Source organism: Polyodon spathula, chromosome 3 (genome assembly GCF_017654505.1).
Source record: "Polyodon spathula isolate WHYD16114869_AA chromosome 3, ASM1765450v1, whole genome shotgun sequence".
Taxonomy (NCBI): domain Eukaryota; kingdom Metazoa; phylum Chordata; class Actinopteri; order Acipenseriformes; family Polyodontidae; genus Polyodon; species Polyodon spathula.
Window position 1 is genome coordinate 52597401 of NC_054536.1, and position 19569 is coordinate 52616969.

The window sequence follows — 19569 nt, forward strand, 5'->3', positions numbered from 1 at the left end:
AATAAAAGGTTACATACAAGGATATATATTTAAAAAGCAAAAAAAATGAACCTAACAAAGGTGGTTTCTTGAGAGTTATTATGAACTGTGATTTATGTACTTTGCTTGAACAAATACATTTCAATTCATGGCTACTGTGTATTCAAAGAGAAACAGTTCCTGTTCAAAATGCAGACATTTCCAGGTGTGTCTCTGGTTAAACCTCAAAACCCTTATCAGTGTGTGGCTGTCAGAATCATAGAAAACTGGACCATGTGATAATCAGTAACATTGGATAAATAAGGCAACCGTGAGTAACAGAGAGAAGTACAGCCTGGCACCCTTAAAGTGCTCTACCTGCAGTCAACTCCATTATAAAGGTTAGTTCTTGAAAACATCAGTTTCTACACATAAGGTAAGCTTCTTCATTTTTTCTTCTCATTAGATTTCAAGTTCCATAGTGTTCAGTAACAAACTTAAGATAGATTTATTTGAACTGTTGTTAGTTTCTCTTTTGATTGTGCGTTACAGATTCACATAAGGAAGTAAATATCTCATTGTTTAAAAAGAAATTGAGAGACATTCTAAAATAAAATAACTCAAACATTATTGCTTCTATTGAGTTTATTAAAATATTTTACAGGAAAGGGATCAGAGTCGTGTTTCTTCTTGTCTGAATGGATTTTTCACAATAAATCTTTTGGTGGCCGCTTTTAAGTCTCTTATTTGTATACAGATACAGTAAAAAGAAGTCTGGTAATTTTTTTTTTGTGGAGATGTAATAACAGAACCCTTAAATACATAAATAAAGGGAAAGCTAACTTTATTGTATTTTCAACAACATGGCATGTTTATGGTTGGTGTCAAATTATAAATAGAAGACTTTGATAGATACAGTATATCCAGAATAAATACAAACATCGATTGTTCTATGTTAAATGTTTGTTGTGTTGAAAATTTAGGGTTTTAATGTTATGAAGGAATGCTTGTTTGGTTGCCCCTGTAGGTACAGCAACATCCCGAGGAGTTTTTGAAATGGAGAAAGCCAACAGTGAACAGACAGTTACAAGCTACAACCCTGCTTACACACTGACACAGGCACTCCCTGGATACACTCCTCAAGGGAACCCCCAGCAGGGCCACCCTCCCCCTGCCAATTCAGGATCCAGAGTAGCTTCTGGGAACCCTGCTTCTCTCTCCCCAGCACCACCAGGGACAGGATTCACAGCAGGGCCCTCAATCCCACAGGATGACCCTCCGCCAGAGTATTCCGATAGCTTTGCTGATGCACCAAACAATGATTTTTCTGAGAAGGCCATTAGAAGAGGTGAGCACTTAATTTGAGTCTTCCTCTGGTTTTCAAGCTGAAGTTCAAAAACAATAGTAAATTGAAGGGTGTCCGAGAAACACTTGATATCTCTATTTTTTCCATTATCAACCAAACAGTTTTCCAAAAATAGAAACGTTTTTCCATCACCTCTTTTTTTTATTTTCCAGATTTTTTGGGGGGAATAATAGTAAGCAAAATGAAATGGCAGGGCACCCCTCAATTATGAGATGAAACAAAGTCAAAAAGAACATTGTGGCCTTTAACTGTGCTATACAACTAATGAAGGTACATTTGGTTTTATGTTCTACAGCTTTTATTAGGAAAGTCTACCTAATCTTGATGGCCCAGTTAATAATTACTGTTGGTTTCATCTGCATGTTTTTGTACTGGTAAGTACAGGCTTTGAGGTAATTTAAGATATTTATATAGAAGGGTTTTATTTTTCTGATTTTTCAGGCATGGTAATTTATTGTTTTTGGTATTAGGGTTGCTATGAAGCTGTTGTTTGAGATGGAGGTGGGGAGGGAACAAGGGAACCATCAGACAACAAGCTTTTGAACAAAACACTTGTTTTAATGCCGGAGATTACTTAATATAATGGAAGAAACTAGATCATTTAAGAACTTTTTTCTATATTGTAGTAGCCATGGCTACACATCGCTGCCCTTTTTTAAACTTATCTTTCATGTTAAGACCTTGTTTGAACATCTCATACAAACAACTATACCTCTTGTACTGTTGGGTGAATGTACATTAACTTGTATAATTTAAAAATGCCTTTGTATTCTAGGAACACACTCAATGATTGGGTAATGATGAATCCATGGTTTACCTTTACCTTGATGTAAGTATTATTTATTTATTGCATTTTGTACAAAAGTATTGCAAAGCTCCGTACAGTACATAGCAGAAAAAAGAACAAACGAGAGGAGGCCATTCGGCCCATCTTGCTCTGAACCTGCTCGAGGATCTTTTCTCCGAGTAGACTGGTTCCCTTGTTATTTAAATGCATTTGTATAGCATGTCACACATACAACTGCCACAATTAGACCATTTAAATAACATATTTAAATAACAGTACACATAATACAAAAGCAGCAATTTTAAAGTTACATTAAAAACACTAAGATAAAGCCATTTTTTATAGAAGTGTGTTTTTAGTCTTGACTTGAAAACTGTAACAGTGCCAGCATCATTAACAAAGGCAGCGCATTCCATAATTTTTTGGATCACTACAAGAAAAAGACTTACCTCCTCATGTGTTGCTTTTATTGACACCAGGAATAACCAGAAGCACCGCATCCTGTGATCTCAGAATGCGGTTTGGAAGATACTTGGCCAATAGCAAACAGGGGCAATGTGTTCACTTTTCCTGGTTTTAGTCAGAATTCTAGCAGCAGTATTCTGAACAAGCTGCAAGCGGGATATCACATGACCCCCGGACTCTTAATTTCTAGTTTAAGTTTGGATGAGAGACTGCAAGAGTCGAGCTCATGTAATCACACCTTTCCTTTAAGTTGGTTCTGTGAGCCCACTACCATAACCTCTGTTTTATCTGAATTCAACATTAGAACATTCTGTGACATCCAGTGCTTGATGTCTGTAAGGAAAGTAGCTAATAACACCCAGGCAGAAGAAATTCCTGGATTTAGGGACAAATATAGCTGGGTATCCAACATAGCAATGGAAGTTTATGCCGTGTTTACGGATAATGTCACCTACCGGTAGCATATGTAATGAAAACAACAAGGGATCTAGAATGGAGCTCTGTGGAACACCACAGACAACTTCCGATAATACCCATGTTACCTCCCCAATAGAGACAAACTGAAACCTATCAGAAAGGTAAAATTTGAACCAGGATATGAGAAAGCCAGGCAGTCCTACTGTGTTTTCAAGCTGATTCAGTTGGATGGAATGGTATACATTATCAAAGACAGCACTTAGCTCTAGAAGAATTAACATTGATGGAAAGCCCGAGTCAGAGCTTAACAGCAGATCGTTCACAACTCTGTCAAGGGCCGTCTCGGTGCTATGTGCAGCACGAAAACCAGACTGAAACTTCTCGAATATACCATTAAGAGTTTGAATTTTTTGTAATTTGAATTGAAACAACTCTCACTAGAACCCTATCTAAGAATGGTAAGTTAGAGGTTAGGCTATAGTTATTGAGAACTTTAGGGTCCAAATGTGTTTCTTAAGCACAGGCTTTACCACCGATACCTTAAGTGCTGAGGGAACTATACCAGAGGAAAGCGAACCATATATATATATATATATATATATATATATATATATATAATATATTATATATATGTTATTAAAAATACCAAGAACATCTTTTAATAGTTTTGTAAGAATAGGATCAAGACAGTAGTAGCCTTAATTGGTAGTTGGTAAAATTGTGCTGGAGTTCTCCTTAATAGGTGTTTGTGGAACCTCATTTTTGATGTCTAGTATTTTATTTTTAAAGAAATGTAAGAAGTCATTGCAGCTGTGAGAGGAGCCGATCTCAAGGGTAGGACTATTAGGGGAAGTATTAATTAATTTATCCAGAGTAGCAAAAAGAAATCTAGGATTATTTTTATTTGTTTCAGTAAAATTAGAATAATATGATGATCTAGCCAATGCCAGAGCCTACCTGTATTTAACCAGATGGCTTTTCCATGAGATGTAATGAATGTGCAATTTAGATTCCCGCCATCTCTGTTCAGTTATAGGTATGAAAATATACAGAAAATTTCAATAAATGCATTGTGATGAAGAGTGGAAGTGATTTGCCTCTTTGAGTAATACGCTTGTTTAAAGCATGCTGACACAATGTATTGACACTGTTAGAGTGATCAGTCTGTAATAACAAAATACTGGTAAAGTGCAGTTTTTTTGTGGTAAATATCCATGCTTCTAATAAGTTTTTGCCTCTTTTTTTTCAGTCCTGTGCTGTTTGTTCTGATCATTGTCATGTCTTGTTTTGAAAAAGCCCGCCGGAAAGTCCCATTAAATTTCATTTTCCTCACATTGTTTGTAAGTATGTGTTCTGATCATTTCTGGTACAGGGCGGTTTGTGAATTGATTTGCACCCAATAACAATTTAAGTTAAACTAGGGCACCAGCTTACCTCTTGGTTAGGCTTTATAATAAAGAATGTTATGTCTTAGATGTTAAAGTGGGAGGATGTCTTTTTGGCAGATGCCATTTTTATTAGGTTATGGTTACAGATATTAACCCTATAAATAAAGAAATGGCAGGGGAAAAAATTTAACTAAAATAAATGGCAAAACATTTTTTCCATCGTGCTGGGCATGTTTAAAAAAATCAATGATGTTGTAATGATACTCCATACTTTGTATTTCTTTCATTTTAGACTATTGTTGAAGGTCTGATGCTTGGGTCCATCACAGTGTAAGTGTATTTCAATCTTAGCCACAAAGAAGAATGTTATGTAACATTAGTGAATTTACAATCCCTTAATCTTGTTAGTTGTGTCCCCTTTACATTCTAACCAATAGCCCCTAATTAGATAGTGGCATCCACCAGTATGCATTTGTATTGACCTCCACGGTAAAGAAGTTATTGCAATTTAGAAGGAAAATGTCAATTAAGGTTCACTACATTTACATGGCATTTTTTTTTCCTTTCAGTTTTTTCACAGCTGATGCTGTGATGTGGGCTGTTGGAGCGACAGCATTTGTATCTTTTGGACTGTCAGCATTTGCAATGCAAACCAAAGTAAGTACTGTTTATTGAATGTGGAGGAAAATGGCATCAAGTTTCCCCTGCTTGCAAAGTGAAATATAGAAACAACTTTTCTTGGATTCTTTAGTTCTACATCATGTGGCCACTTCTATTACAAACAATTAATCAATAAATAAAGCAAGCTGACCAAGAGACAAGGATAAACAGTGTAAAGGGACTAAACCAATAACGTCATTTGATCAACTGCTGAAAAAAATCCTTGAGTAGTTAGCTGTTATTAAGTTGTCTGTGGCAGCAAGTAATAGAGTTTGAAATAGAAGTACTGAGTGGCTAATTAAATTAGAACGCATCACTCCTTTAAAAATCCTGTATAAATTACCTAAAATAAATGTAATTCAAATACAAATCCATTGACTGAGCTGTTTACTGGTCCTTTACATTACAGCTTCCTATTTGTTATTAATACAGTTCCTTCAGGAGGCTAAGGTGGTACTTCATGAACTTAGTTTCACTCCTTCACTGTTGTCTTGGATTTGATTTCAGGTGGACTTCACCATAGCAGCTGGAACAATATGGGCTATTTGCTTGTCACTGTTAGCACTTGGAATACTATGTGCAATCATTCGGAGCTGTGTAAGTATTTTAACTTTCCAAGTTCAGTAAAGTATATAAGAGCAGGAGTCAAGTAGATAGTAGGTCCCCAATTACAGTTACTATAAAATGGCTTGTTTATTTCCCCAAGTCAAACAGAGCGGTCTTCTTTCTCAGACCTCTCAGCCTTCCTTTAGCTTCAAATCCATAGATTTCCAATAATGTTCTGTTAGTTAGTTCCTGACTCCTTGCACAGCTGTGCTACACATAAATGTTGTTGGTGGCATTACATTGTTTATTTTTTATTGGTTCACCTGTTCCCCATGTTTGCTACACCTAAACAATGCCTGCTACCCTGGTGGTCAGACGGATACATTTTATTTATTTATTTTCTAACCAGTAGATTTACCCATTGAGACAGAGGCCCCATTACAAGGGGGTCCTGGAAAAAAAACAACAAACAACAATTACAAGCAACATAATAAAAAACATGGGTGGTTCAGACTTAATCAGCATCATACAGAGATCAAAGAACAGAATAAACAGGACATACCTACTTGTTAAATTGGACTGAAGGAGAAGCATTGGCAGGAAGTTCTAAACAATTCCCAAATAAGGCCTCTATAACCAGAGAAAGAAAAATGATGAAATTCCATCTTCAAACAATGCAAAATATAATTCTCCCAAACGTGTTTGAACTCTAACAGCTAAATGAACAGAATCCTAAGAGCGTAAACTATAACCAATGCTTCCCTTCTACCAGAGCATGCTAATAAGAAGGTACCGAGTCTTTAAACATTAAATACTAAATAATACCAATGAAAGCGCCTCTGATTTGTAAGTGAGATTCTCATAATGATGTGCCAAAGGGGAGCAAACCCAATAAACAGAGATGAACATACAGTACAAAAACCTAGCAAGGTAACCCCATTCATACAAATACACAAACCACTTTGTACCAGATTGGTTCAGCTTTGGAACTGTGGAAAATAATGTAATAAAAGTAATCCTTAAAAGGATGTAGGAGTTAGTAATACAAAATCTGAACCTTCACAAGAAGATTTTTCAGTTTATTCCCTATTATCTATTGCAGTGGCTGCAGATAGTTTATGCTTCCATTGGAACGCTGATCTTTGCAGTTGTAAGTATTTATCCATCATATATATATATATATAAAACACCTGTTACAAGCTGCAGATTTGAATGTATAAACTCCTGAACTACAGCTTCAAACACAATGTAATATAGCTTTATAAAACTACATTAAATCAACTTCTAAATGTTTGTTTGAATATAGAAAATAACAACATGCAAGGTTTTCTTTTCTTGTGTTTTTTTTTTTAGTATCTGGTTATTGACACTCAGTTGATGTTGGGAGGAAATCACAAATACAGCATAAACCCAGAGGAGTATGTATTTGCTGCACTGAACTTGTACCTGGATGTAATTACACTGTTCTTGTTCATTCTACAGATAATAGGAATAGGCAAATAATGCCTTACAAAAACTCTCATTGTCCTGTAAATTGGATTATAAACCACAAATTAAATATTGCTACTTGTGTGTGTTGACTTCAAAACAGATCATTCGAATTATATTAAAATGAAAAACTAACTAACTTTTTGTCAGTGATTTTAGAGCCCATGATGGTTTTGTATTGTAGCAAGAGAAATTTTAAAAACTTGTGAACAGATCTTATTCCAAACACTTGTATAGTACTTTTATTAATATAAACTATATATTATTATATTTATTTATTTTTAATCAATAATACATTTAACATAATACATTTATTTGAATTGCTGTTGCTGGAAGTAGACATGATATTTTGTCATTGAAAATGTCATTTTATCTGAGAAAATAACAGAGTATTTGTCAAATGTAACAGGGAGATGTGAGTGATCTGTATCTGATATATTCAAAGGTAAATAAAATGTGGCAGTGAAAAGGTTAATTTCTACTGAATGTTGCAATGGTATACTTTATGGAGAGAATCAATAAATACAAGTGTAAAGACCCTGTCTGTAAGCGAGTAGACTGTGTCAATTATATGGTCATAGATTAAAATAATGTGATACAAATAGATAATCGTAGAATACAACTGTGTACCAACTAAAAAGACCATACGATGTGGTCTATATCACTGATATGACTAGAGGTTAAAACAATGCAGCAATAAAAGGGTTACTCAGGGTTAAAAGTGTACTGTTACTGTGGAGTTGTAACTTTAAAAGTCAGATGACCTCAATATGGCAGCCATATTAGTATCAAGTATGACTAATATCTGAAAGCATTAGGTCTTTATCAGCTGGAAACCAAAAAGTCACATGACCCCAATAGGGTGACCATTTGGGTCACAGGTCAAAGTAGAGTGTGCTCAGGACTTTCCAGAACACTGACAATGTGAAGTTGCCTGCTGCAATGTTTTATTAGATATTATTAATGGTAGGGGCAGCAACGGCAGTGGTATTGTAACCTCACACAAGCTCCACTTAGGGGGGTGCTTCATAATATAGGCTACTTCTATCCTTGGTGATGCAGTCTATTGTGGGTTAAAAATAAGAAAATAATAAATACAATAGAATAATTCAAGGACACAAGACATCTAGGGATTATGTATTTACAAATAAATCTCTTTCTGAGAATATCTAACAATTATGAGAATAGTTAGGTGCATAAGTCCTAGGCCCCTTCCTCTGCTCGTATAACTGTAGCAGTCTTCAATACTTCTGGTTAGTATACTGAATTTTTTCAAAGAGATTATTGTTTTTACAATATTTGCATAGCTTTAAAACCTATATTTGTAATTTCACCGTATTCAAATGTTCTCATAGTTTACTATATTTTATTCTGCAATCCCACTAAAGGGATCAAACCTTACAACATGCCATCTCTATATTCTGCCACAAATAGTTTGCAAACACTGAAACCTAGCTTTGTATTCTACTGTCAATGGATTGCAGGCAATAAAGTGTGAAGTGGCATCTTTGTTTGGGACAAGAATGCATATTGTGGCTATGCAAGAACAACCAGGCAAAGCTGTATTTATTTACATCAATGTATTTATATATTTTTCATATCCTCAAATTATGATGTACTAACCTTTTTGCTGTCCCAGAAAATTGCAACACTTTCCATCTCTTTCAATTTCAACTTTTTATACATCAGGCACTTCATAGGCAGAGAATGACTATCAAACCAGGCTACAAACTGTTTCCAACAGATTCTTTGATTGCAATGGCAGGCATGGGTCCAATGTGAGTCCATATGTAGCCTTTTTCAGGTCGAACTGGAATGGTGGGAAAAGGACAAGAGCGAGACTTGAAATATTCAGAAGGGGCGTGGCACACAAATTCGAAGTACTCCATTTTTCTTGGAAGGTCCTCCTCTGGTCCTAAAAGATGCAATAAGTCATCATGATCACAGAATAGGCAGCTGGCAAGAGAACAGGCTGCAGAAAAAAATATCATAATGGGCAACATCACAGTATATCACATACTTTTTAACACTCTGTCAGACCTCAATGAGTGAGGCAGTTTTTATATAATATTAAGAATATTTACTGTTTACATATGCATCTACCAGAGGAGTATCCCGGACCGAAAGATCTGTGCAATCAGTGACCATCTGTATTATTAGAGCAACTGATTAGCTGGGTTTAAAGACACCACTAAAATGACTTGAAGTTCAACTTTGTTATTCCAGTCAGATATTTTGTAATCAACCTTGAGCACCTTTCGCACTGGCATGCTCTACCAGGGTCAGGACATGACGTGACAAATGCAAGTACACAACATGCATATCAATGCCCCGGAAGCAGTCCAAATGTTGATTAGAACAAATGTTTCTTCATCCCTGCTGCAATCTGGCTCATGCTATGTCTCAATCAACAAAAATATGGCTAAACAGAAATGTTCCTTACTGAAGTGTAACCTCCACGCATGACCAGCTGTTTGTTATTTCGCTGGCTTACGAACGGCTGTCATGCATTTTGTCTCACTCATCCTGGGACAAAGTATGTCCACCCACATCCTGAGGTGGGTCACTGGGACCTGGGTCAACCTGAGTACGACCCAGGTACGTGATTTCATACTACACAGGATTGTGAACCCGGGTTCGGTCCCGGGTAGGAGTGCCAGTGTGATAGGGGCTTTAGAAGCTCACAAAATTGACCCGTGTGGATAACAATTATACCATCCAGAGAGCATTTTTATTTCTTTGCCTTATTTCCACTCCACACTCACCGACTATATAGGTAGCTGGATCAAACTGGTATCCAAGGCTGGCCTGGGTGGGAATGAGCCAAGTCAGGGCTGCACTCTTTTCACAGTACTGATCTTGAACAAACCCCCGGATCTGTGCGTAATATGGCTTTCTATCCTCTTCATCGATCACTTTGATAACATCTCCAACCTGGTAATACACACCCTAGAACAGAGACAGTAGCAAAAGCAAGCCTGGATAAGCCAATGCAGATCAATCCAACTGCATTTAAATATTTGTGACTATTATCCTTACCTTGTAAAACACAGATTCAGAAGTGATTATTGTAGATACAGGTTCTGGTGCTTTAATTGGCTGAAACACACAAAGAATTTACAACAAAACTAAATTAAGAAAAAAAGCATACTATTATTGAATCATTGCGACCCTTCACTTCTAAATATAGCACTACACCCCTAATCTTAATGTTGTTTTTTGCAATGAATAATCTGAGGCACACTCCATAAACACAAACAATCACCATTTATCAACTACATTTCGACACAACAGACCGATTTTTTTTATTAATTCAATAGAGATGCTTGGGAACTGTGCTTGTAGATTTCTAAAGATATTTAGTGGAGTAATCTGAACAAAAAAACTGATTAAACCCTTACGTTTTTAAGTTTAAATATATGCCGTCTGCCTTTCCCTTTGGTAGAAACTTTCTTTTCAGAAGCTGGGGCCTTGTATTTGGTGTTTCTTAATCGCGCTGACCGCCTGTGGTTCTCTTGTTTCGACTGGAAAGAAAATACAAACAACAATAAACAACACATAGCTCCTCAAAACCCCCAAATCCACCAGTTCCTGTGAAACAACCCAAAACTATTGACGTAGTTTGATATTCAGATAATTGCACACACTATCGATATTACTCACAACATTAAATAAAATAACAAAAATCGATGGACGCATTTTACCAATCAAAATGTAAAGCAATAACGGATTATTTGGAAACAATGTACCTGTTTCCCGCCACCATTATTTTGCTGTGCTATGGAGGAGGATGTTCCCGTGGTACCAGTGCAGTTGGCGCTCTTCCCTGTACAGTTATTGCACAAGATCTCACCCTGACTGCCTTTCTTCCACATTGAGGAGGAATTGGTCTTGCAAACGCTACAGCAAGGCTTCAGACCCAGTGGCATCTTTGCAAATCAGAACACACAAAAAAACATTCAAAAGACTGCTGCCTGTATAATGCCCAAAATAACGTCACCTTCCTGTAACGGGGTCAAGCCATGATTCAATAACCATGAACACGGCGATATTTTACGGTAAGGTGGCTAAAAAAACGGATTTGTAAAGGGATTTAAAGACTCTGAACGTAAACAAAAACAAACTTGAAACCGTGTCATGTACACTACAGCGCCGGAACAGAAATCTCTGACCCCAGAAACAGCTTGCGATTGGTTTTTCAAACAGTCAAGGACATGTTTGTTTTTTTTGTTTGACTTGTCACTGCGGCTAAAGTGAGCGAGAAATACCACCTGCTGGTTGGAGGACTATATTACATCAAACCTAAATTAATATTGTACTACTGTGTACCCCATTCTGATCATACAAGGATATTTAAAAAATGTCCAACTTATTTATTGACGAATATTTATTAATATTTAAACATTAAACATAAGCAGACTGGTAATGTTAAGACTTCAAGTTTGATACCTCAATTAATAAAGTGGACAAATGTTTAAGCTATAATTTAGCAAAAAATTTTAATGCTAAAAGCTGTGATAACAGCTGTTTAGGTCTGAAACTCTGCTTACTGTACATCACTATCTGCTGTGACAAGAGACCTCCTTTTCATCGATCTGCTCGTTTTGCATTGAAAAGCTTGACATGTTACAAGATGAAAAATTATTCATCAAGGGTCAGCACATAACACCACTGCCCACAGCAGAGTGTCAACTGCCCCTTTATATAGAAAAACACTGCTATAGAAAGTCTACACCCCCATTCAAAATGTTCACCTTTTGTTGGCTTATAGCCTGGAATTAAAATGCATTAAAATATTTTATTTTCATTTATCTACACATTCTAAACCCCAAAACTTCCAAGTGGAAAAAATATTCTAGAAATTTGTAGAAAATTAATTTAAAATAAAAACTGAAATAACTTAGTTGCATAAGTGTCCACCCCCCTTGTAATAGCAATCCTAAATGAGTTCAGGTGTAATCAATCACTTTCAAAATCATACACCAAGTTAAGTGGCCTCCACCTGTGTTAAATTGTAGTGATTCACATGATTTCAGGATAAATTCAGCAGTTCCTGTAGAATCCCTCTGCTGGGTAGTGCATTTCAAAGCAAAGACTCAACCATGAGCACCAAGGCGCTTTCAAAAGAACTCCGGGACAAAGTTATTGAAAGGCACAGATCAGGGAATGGGTCTAAAAAATATCAAAGGCTTTGAATATTCCTTGGAGCACGGTCAAGATGATTATTAACCAAACTGGATAACCGAGCAAGAAGGAGACTTATCAGACAGGCTACTAAGAGGCCAATGGCAACTTTGTAACTGCTACAGGCTTTTATGGCAAGACTGGTGTAAGTGTGCCTGTGACAACAATATCCCAAATAATTTATCCCTTTTTGACCTAAATGCAAAGCATTACGTTTGGCGCAAACCCAACACAACGCATCACTTAAAGATCACCATCCCTACTGTGAAGCATGGTGGTGGCAGGATCATGCTATGGGGCTGGCAGGGACTGGGGCACTTCTCAGGATAGAAGGGGAAATGAATGGAGCAAAGTACAGAGAAGTCCTTGAGGAAAACTTGCTACCTTCTACAAGAAAGCTGAAACTGGGACGGAAGTTCACCTTTCAGCATGACAACGACCCAAAGCACACAGCCAAAGCTACATTGGAGTGGCTAAGGAACAAAAAGGAAAATATCCTTGAGTGGCCAAGTCAGAGCCCCGAACTAAATCCAATTGAAAATTTATGGCATGACTTGAATTTTGCTGTCCATCAACGATCACCAAGGAACTTAACAGAGCTTGAACAGTTTTGTAAAGAAGAATGGTCAAATATTGCCATATCTGGTTCTGCAAAGTTGCCAAAGGTGCTTCAACCAAGTATTAACTCAGGGGGGGGGGGACTTAACCAATTATGAACTTTCAGTTTTGTATTTTTAATATATAATTTTTTTTCTCAACAAAAACCTTTTTCCCCTTAACAGTATGGAGTATGATGTGTAGATAAGTGGAAAAAATTCCTCATTTAAATCCATGAAACTCTGAGGCACTGACACAACAAAATGTGAAAAAAGTTCAAGCGGGTGTAGACTTTCTGTGGGCACTGTATATAGGTGAGACGGACTGTACTTAAATAAAAAGGGATCCAATCTACTCGGCGAAAGGGTCCTCGGAGGTTCAGAAGCATTTAAACTAGAAAGGAAGGGAGGAGAAATCAACAAAAAAAACATAAAGGATGCTACATCAAAACAAGGGCAACAGCTCAGGCAAGATATCAATTAAATGTATTTATCTAAGTGCTAGAAGTCTCAAAAACAAAATGTTAGAACTTAAAGCTACTGTACTAACAAGTAACTATGATGTGATAGGTGTTACAGAAACCTGGTTATCCAAGAGTGATGGAGACGAATATAATATTAGTGGGTATACACTGTACTGGAAAGACAAGCAGGACAGAAGAGGCAGAGGGATAGCGATATACATCAAAAAAAGAAACCCAAGTGTTAAATCTGGAAGAAAAAACCAACGCAGAATCAATATGGGTCAGAACAATGAACAAAATTTCAAAGAGCATAATAATAGGGGTATGCTATAGACCACCAATTTCAGATACCGAGCAAAATAATCTGTTATACAATGACATTAGAAATGCGTGTAGCAATGGAGAAGCCATACAAGTCAAAAAGGAAGTTAGAAAGGCCAAGAGAGAGATAGAAATGAACACTGCCAAGGGGGCTAAAACCAATTCCAAAAAGTTTTTCCAATATTATAACAGCAAAAGAACATTCATTGAGGAAGTAAAATGTCTAAGAGACAGAAATGGCAACATCACAGATGAAGAGAAAAAAATAGCAAATATATTAAATGATTACTTAAGTTTTTACAAAGGAGGATACGGACAACATGCCCCACATGTCAACCAGTTCCTATCCAGTTTTAAATAACTTTAGCGTAACCGAGGCAGAAGTGTTAAAGGGACTAGGAGCTCTTAAAATAAACAAATCCCCTGGGCCAGATGAGATCTTCCCAATATTACTCAAAGAAATACGTTATTTACAAACCGCTAACCAAGATCATGCAACAGTCTCTTGAGACGGGTTGTACCGACAGATTGGAGAATTGCAAACGTAATACCAATCCACAAAAAGGGAGACAAACCAGGTAACTACAGCCCAATAAGCCTGACATCTATTATATGTAAACTTATGGAAACTATAATAAGATCCAAAATGGAAAATTACCTATATGGTAACAGTATCCTGGGAGACAGTCAGCATGGTTTTAGGAAATGGTTTATTTAGATTTCCAGAAAGCTTTTGACAGAGTCCCGCATAAAAGATTAATTCTCAAACTGAACGCAGTAGGGATTAAAGGAAATGCATGCACATGGATTAGGGAGTGGTTAACATGTAGAAAACAAAAAGTACTGACAAGAGGAGAAATTTCAAAATGGAGCGAGGTAACCAGTGGAGTACCACAGGGATCAGTATTAGGTTCTCTGTTCTTCCTAATCTATATTAATGACTTACTGATTCTTGTATAGGAGTTTATGTTGACTCAAAAATGTCTTCATCTAGGCAATGTGGGAAAGCTATAAAAAAGGCCAACAAAATGCTTGGATACATAGTGAAAAGTGTTGAATTTATATCAAGGGAAGTAATGTTAAAACTTTACAATGCATTAGTAAGACCTCATCTAGAATATTGTGTTCAGTCCTGGCCACCTCGCTGCAAAAAGGATATTGCTGCTCTAGAAACAATGCAAAGAAAAGTCATGTCACATGCAGACAGGCTAAAATAATTTAATCTTGTCAGTCTTGAACAAAAACTGCATGGCGATTTGACTCAGGCATTCAAAATTCTAAAATGTATTGACAAGGGACTTTTTCAAAATGAAAACAGAAACACGTACCACGGGCCACAAATGGAGATTAGATAAAGGGGCATGCAGAACAGAAAATAGGAGGTACTTTTTTGCACATTGAATTGTGTGAGTCTGGAACCAAGTCCTCAGTAATGTTGTCGAAGCTGCACTGAAATTTCACATGGCACCATTTAAGACCCTAAACAAGCCTTTGCATGGTCCCCTGCAAACAGCATGCAAAAGTCACTGAGGACGGTCATCCTGCGCCCACCACTACAATATTACTGAGAACAAAATGACAGATAAGTGAAAGAACCTGCCTGGGGACAGATTACCAAATAATTCAATTCCCACAGTAGAGCAAACCATCAAGAAATAAAACAATTACTATGATATGTATATATTACATATATATATATATATATATATATATATATATATATATATATATATATATATATATATATACACAGTGCCTTGCAAAAGTATTCAGACCCCTGACCAATTCTCTCATATTACTGAATTACAAATGGTACATTGAAATTTCGTTCTGTTCGATATTGTATTTTAAAACACTTAAACTCAAAATCAATTATTGTAAGGTGACATTGGTTTTCTGTTTGGAAATATGTTTAAGAAAAATAAAAAACTGAAATATCTTGCTTGCATAAGTATTCAACCCCCACACATTAATATTTGGTAGAGCCACCTTTTGCTGCAATAGCAGCTTTAAGTCTTTTGGGGTATGTATGCATTAGCTTTGCACACAGTGTCGGAGTGATTTGGGCCCATTTTTCTTGGCAGATTTGCTCCAGGTTGTTCAGGTTGATTGGACGACGCTTGTGGACCGCAATTTTCAAATAGTGCCACAGATTCTCAACGGGATTGAGATCAATACTTTGACTGGGCCACTGTAGGACATTCACCTTTTTGTTCTTGAGCCACTCCAATGTTGTTTTGGCCTTGTGCTTGGGATCATTGTCCTGCTGAAAGGTGAATTTCCTCCCAAGCTTCAGTTTTTTAGTGGACTGAAACAGATTCTCTTGCAGTATTTTCCTGTATTTTGCTCCATCCATTCTTCCTTCAATTGTAACAAGATGCCCAGTCCCTGCTGATGAGAAGCATCCTTACAGCATGATGCTGCCACCACCATACTTCACTGTAGGGATGGTGTGTCTTGAGGCATGGGCAGTGTTAGGTTTGCGCCACACATAGCGCTTTGAGTTTTGGTCATACAGTGATATATATGTCATATATAGATCATATATATATATATATATATATATATATATATATATATATATATATACATATATATATATATATATATATAGTATATACAGTACCTAACTCACAGTTTTCACAGATATTTTACTGTGGTACAATAGCAGTGCAGTAGCTGGAAAATTTCAACTGAGGAGACACAATTGACATTCAAATTAAAATCAGACCTCAATACATAAACTATTGAAATAATAAGAAACATCACTCAAATATAATCAAAAACCACTGGACACACCAATCACTCTGCTAGAGGTCAAAAAGAAACTGCAGATCCTCAAGCCCAGGAGAGCCTCAGGAGAGATGCTCAAACACAGCAGCCCTAAGCTGCAAGAAGCCCTACTCAAACTCTCCAACCTAGTCCTAAGAGCTGGCTGTTTCCCTGGGATCAGGAATCAGGACCTCATTGCCCCCATATACTGTATAAAAGTGGAGACAAATTGGACCCCAACAACTACCGAGGTATCTGTGTGAGCAGTAACCTGGGGAAGGTGTTCTGCAGTATCATTAACTCCCGGGTGCTGGCCTTCATTATCGAACACAGTGTTGAGCAAGAGTCAAATTGGCTTCGTACCAAACCATCGCACCTCTGACTATACTTACACCCTACACACCTTAATAACAAACATGTCCACCAAACTAATAAAGGAAAAACATTCGCCTGCTTTATAGATTTAAAAAGGCATTTGATTCAGTTTGACACGAAGGACTATTTAATAAACGTCTTCAAAGTTGTGTAGGGGGTAAAGTCTATGATATCATAAAGTTGATGTACTCAGAAAATAAATGTGGTGCTAAAATTGGTAACAAAAAATCTGAATGATTCACACAGGCGCGTCAAGTGAGACAGGGCTGCAGTCTGAGCCCAACACTGGCAACAGTGCTGGAGCAATCTGCAGTCCCTGGCCTCACTCTTCACGACACACAAATTAAATTACTGCTCTATGCAGTTGATCTGGTCCTGCTGTTCCCCACAGAGCAGGGTCTGCAGCAGAGCCTGGCACTGCTCGAGTAGTACTGACAGTCCTGGGCACTGACAGTTAATCTGGACAAAACCAGAGTTATGGTCTTGCAAAAGAAAGCCAGATCACAGGGAATCAGCACCAATTCACTCTGGGAACCACCACCCTGGAACACACCACCAGCTACATTTACCTGGGTCTGACCATCAGAGAAAACACTTTACAAATATACCCCCCCAATAAAGATCCGGCTAAACATCTTTGATAGTGTTATCCAACTAATCCTTCTTTATGGCAGGTGAAATATGGGGCCCACTTTCAAAATGTAATTACAAAACATGGGATAAAAGTAAAATTGAACCTTTCCATTTAGGATTTTGTAAAAACATTTTACATATACATAGAAACTCCCCCAACCCTGCATGTAGGGCTGAACTAGGTTGCTTCCCCTTACTGCCACCCATTGAAAAAAAGCTGCCAAATTCTGGGTCCATCTGAGCATGGCTGACCCATACTCCTACCAGCACAAAGCATTCCAGAGCAACCTAAGACAAAGCAAAGATACACCAGCTTGGCAACAGTGCCATTGACAAAATTACAGCAATAACATGAAACAAATTGATCTCAATAATAAAATGACATACATTGAGCATTGGCATAATGAAACAATATTAATTAACAAATTGGAATGCTGAACAGGGACTTTACCCTGGCACAATATCTTGTCAGGGTAAAAAATCCCAAACAAAAACAAATCCTAATGAAGTATGCACTCAGTGACCACAGCCATCGAAACAGGCCGCCATAAAAAGAGCTGGCTGGCCAGACAGAACAGGCTGTGCAGTCACTGTGAGCTGGGAGAAGTCAAAACAGGAGGTGCACTTCCTGGTGTTCTGCTCCAAATACTGCCAAATAAGGGACACATACCACCCTGAATTCTCAAGTCAGTTGACCTAGTTTCCACACCTGCCTGACGCTGATAAACTGCAGATCCTGCTGGGAGAGGAGGTTCCGACAGCAGAGCTGGCAGCCCAGTATGTGTCTGCCTGTCACAGCCTGAGGATCAGTGTAAACATTGAATAGAAGTGCACTGTTTATTGTTAAATTGGGGGGAGGGGGGTGGTTATATTGTTTACATTCTGTAGGAGGGGGGGAGGGATTGATATAGTGTGTTATTAACATTATAATTTATGTAACGTGTGTTAAAGTGTTTTGGCAACATTGGATCGCTCCTGTCATGCTAATAAAGCCAGTCTGACTTTGAATTTGCGGAGTTGACTATCTTGGTATAGAATATATTGTGTAGCGTTCGCTCGGGTAGAGGTCCTGATGGATTCAGACTGAGACAGGATCACTGGTGAAAGGGAGTAACAGCCTGCATTTATTTTGAATAAATAAACAGAGGAAAAAGAGAACAGGGTAAACAAAATGAAGGGGGGGAAGGATCATAACACACACACAAAAGTTGCAGGCAGCCGTTCCAACAACCGCCCCTCTCTCAGACTAGTCTCCTTTCTCTAATATAGTTGCCCTCTTTAATCTGCCTGGCTGTTGTCTTCTCTCCCTCCCCCTCTCCCTCTTCCTCTCTCACATACTTCTCTCAGCGGAGGCTCCAGGGGGTCACCCATCCATGAATAACGGGCCTGTGTAGCACCTAATAGACCTTATTCACGCCAGACTTAAAAATTAGAGAGTTGACTGTATACAGGAGGCATGCTTGTGTTTTTATGCATATAAACTGTGACGTTCATGCACTTCTTTAATTCTCTAGTACAATAAGGGGAGGCAAACAGGACAACTGGATTGAATAAACCCCTACAGTGCATTGTTCATGTACTGGCTTACAGATGTTCACATACCCAGACAACAGTTAAATCAAGAATATTCCAAGCTTAATGCAATCAGGGTTATAAAAGCTGCTGCGATGCCCAGTTGTTGTTGCTGTTGAGTCGTGGTTGCCATGGTTCCGGAGTAGCTGACAAGGAGCTCTGTGTGTGTGTCTGAGTGATGAATAAAGAAGCTATTGGAAAGAGAAACAAGTGTGTCTGTCTCTCCTATTTTCTGGTTACCTGTGAACTGCTACACTATTCACTCCTTCGGTTTAATAATGCTTAAATGGATTGAGTGATCATAGATCTACTTTGAATCCTAGCTCATGGAAAAGCCAGACAGTCTGGTGTCTTTTCAAACTAACAGCATTTAGAATATATAAAGCAATCTGGTTACATTACGCACCTCAGGCAGTGTAAGGCACCCAATAAACCAATGCATACAATATGACAGCATCTCTAAAGCTAATAATAATAATAATAATAATAATAATAATAATAATAATAATAATAATAATAATATAAATAATCATATCCTATAGCATCATGCTTCAATACAAATACAAGAGTATGCTTA

General features: G+C 37.5%; 2 protein-coding genes across 7 annotated transcripts; one reads left to right on the forward strand and one right to left on the reverse strand.

Annotated features, from left to right (window-relative positions):
* Nucleotides 1–279: 279 nt before the first annotated feature.
* On the forward strand, nucleotides 280–7337 carry LOC121313167 (protein lifeguard 1-like). Of its 3 annotated transcripts, none has more exons than XM_041245439.1 (10): nucleotides 280–394; nucleotides 986–1306; nucleotides 1620–1698; nucleotides 2100–2153; nucleotides 4243–4333; nucleotides 4674–4711; nucleotides 4951–5038; nucleotides 5549–5638; nucleotides 6690–6737; nucleotides 6941–7337. In XM_041245439.1, exons 2-10 carry the CDS (start codon nucleotides 1015–1017, stop codon nucleotides 7088–7090), a joined length of 930 nt encoding a protein of 309 aa, XP_041101373.1. In that variant the 5' UTR covers nucleotides 280–394; nucleotides 986–1014; the 3' UTR covers nucleotides 7091–7337. The 3 variants fall into 3 exon arrangements, with proteins under 3 accessions (XP_041101373.1, XP_041101375.1, XP_041101374.1); XM_041245440.1 differs by having other exon boundaries at nucleotides 306–359; nucleotides 6941–7244; XM_041245441.1 differs by having other exon boundaries at nucleotides 6690–7034.
* On the reverse strand, nucleotides 5886–11250 carry LOC121313168 (GATA zinc finger domain-containing protein 1). Of its 4 annotated transcripts, XR_005949948.1 has the most exons (6): nucleotides 10825–11248; nucleotides 10477–10599; nucleotides 10115–10174; nucleotides 9841–10024; nucleotides 8699–8990; nucleotides 5886–6217 (listed from the first exon to the last, which is right to left on the reverse strand). XR_005949948.1 is itself a non-coding variant. In XM_041245444.1 (5 exons), exons 1-5 carry the CDS (start codon nucleotides 11002–11004, stop codon nucleotides 8800–8802), a joined length of 633 nt encoding a protein of 210 aa, XP_041101378.1. In that variant the 5' UTR covers nucleotides 11005–11250; the 3' UTR covers nucleotides 7336–8799. The 4 variants fall into 4 exon arrangements, 3 of the variants coding, with proteins under 3 accessions (XP_041101378.1, XP_041101376.1, XP_041101377.1); XM_041245444.1 differs by lacking the exon at nucleotides 5886–6217 and having other exon boundaries at nucleotides 7336–8885; nucleotides 10825–11250; XM_041245442.1 differs by lacking the exon at nucleotides 5886–6217 and having other exon boundaries at nucleotides 7336–8990.
* Nucleotides 11251–19569: the final 8319 nt, after the last annotated feature.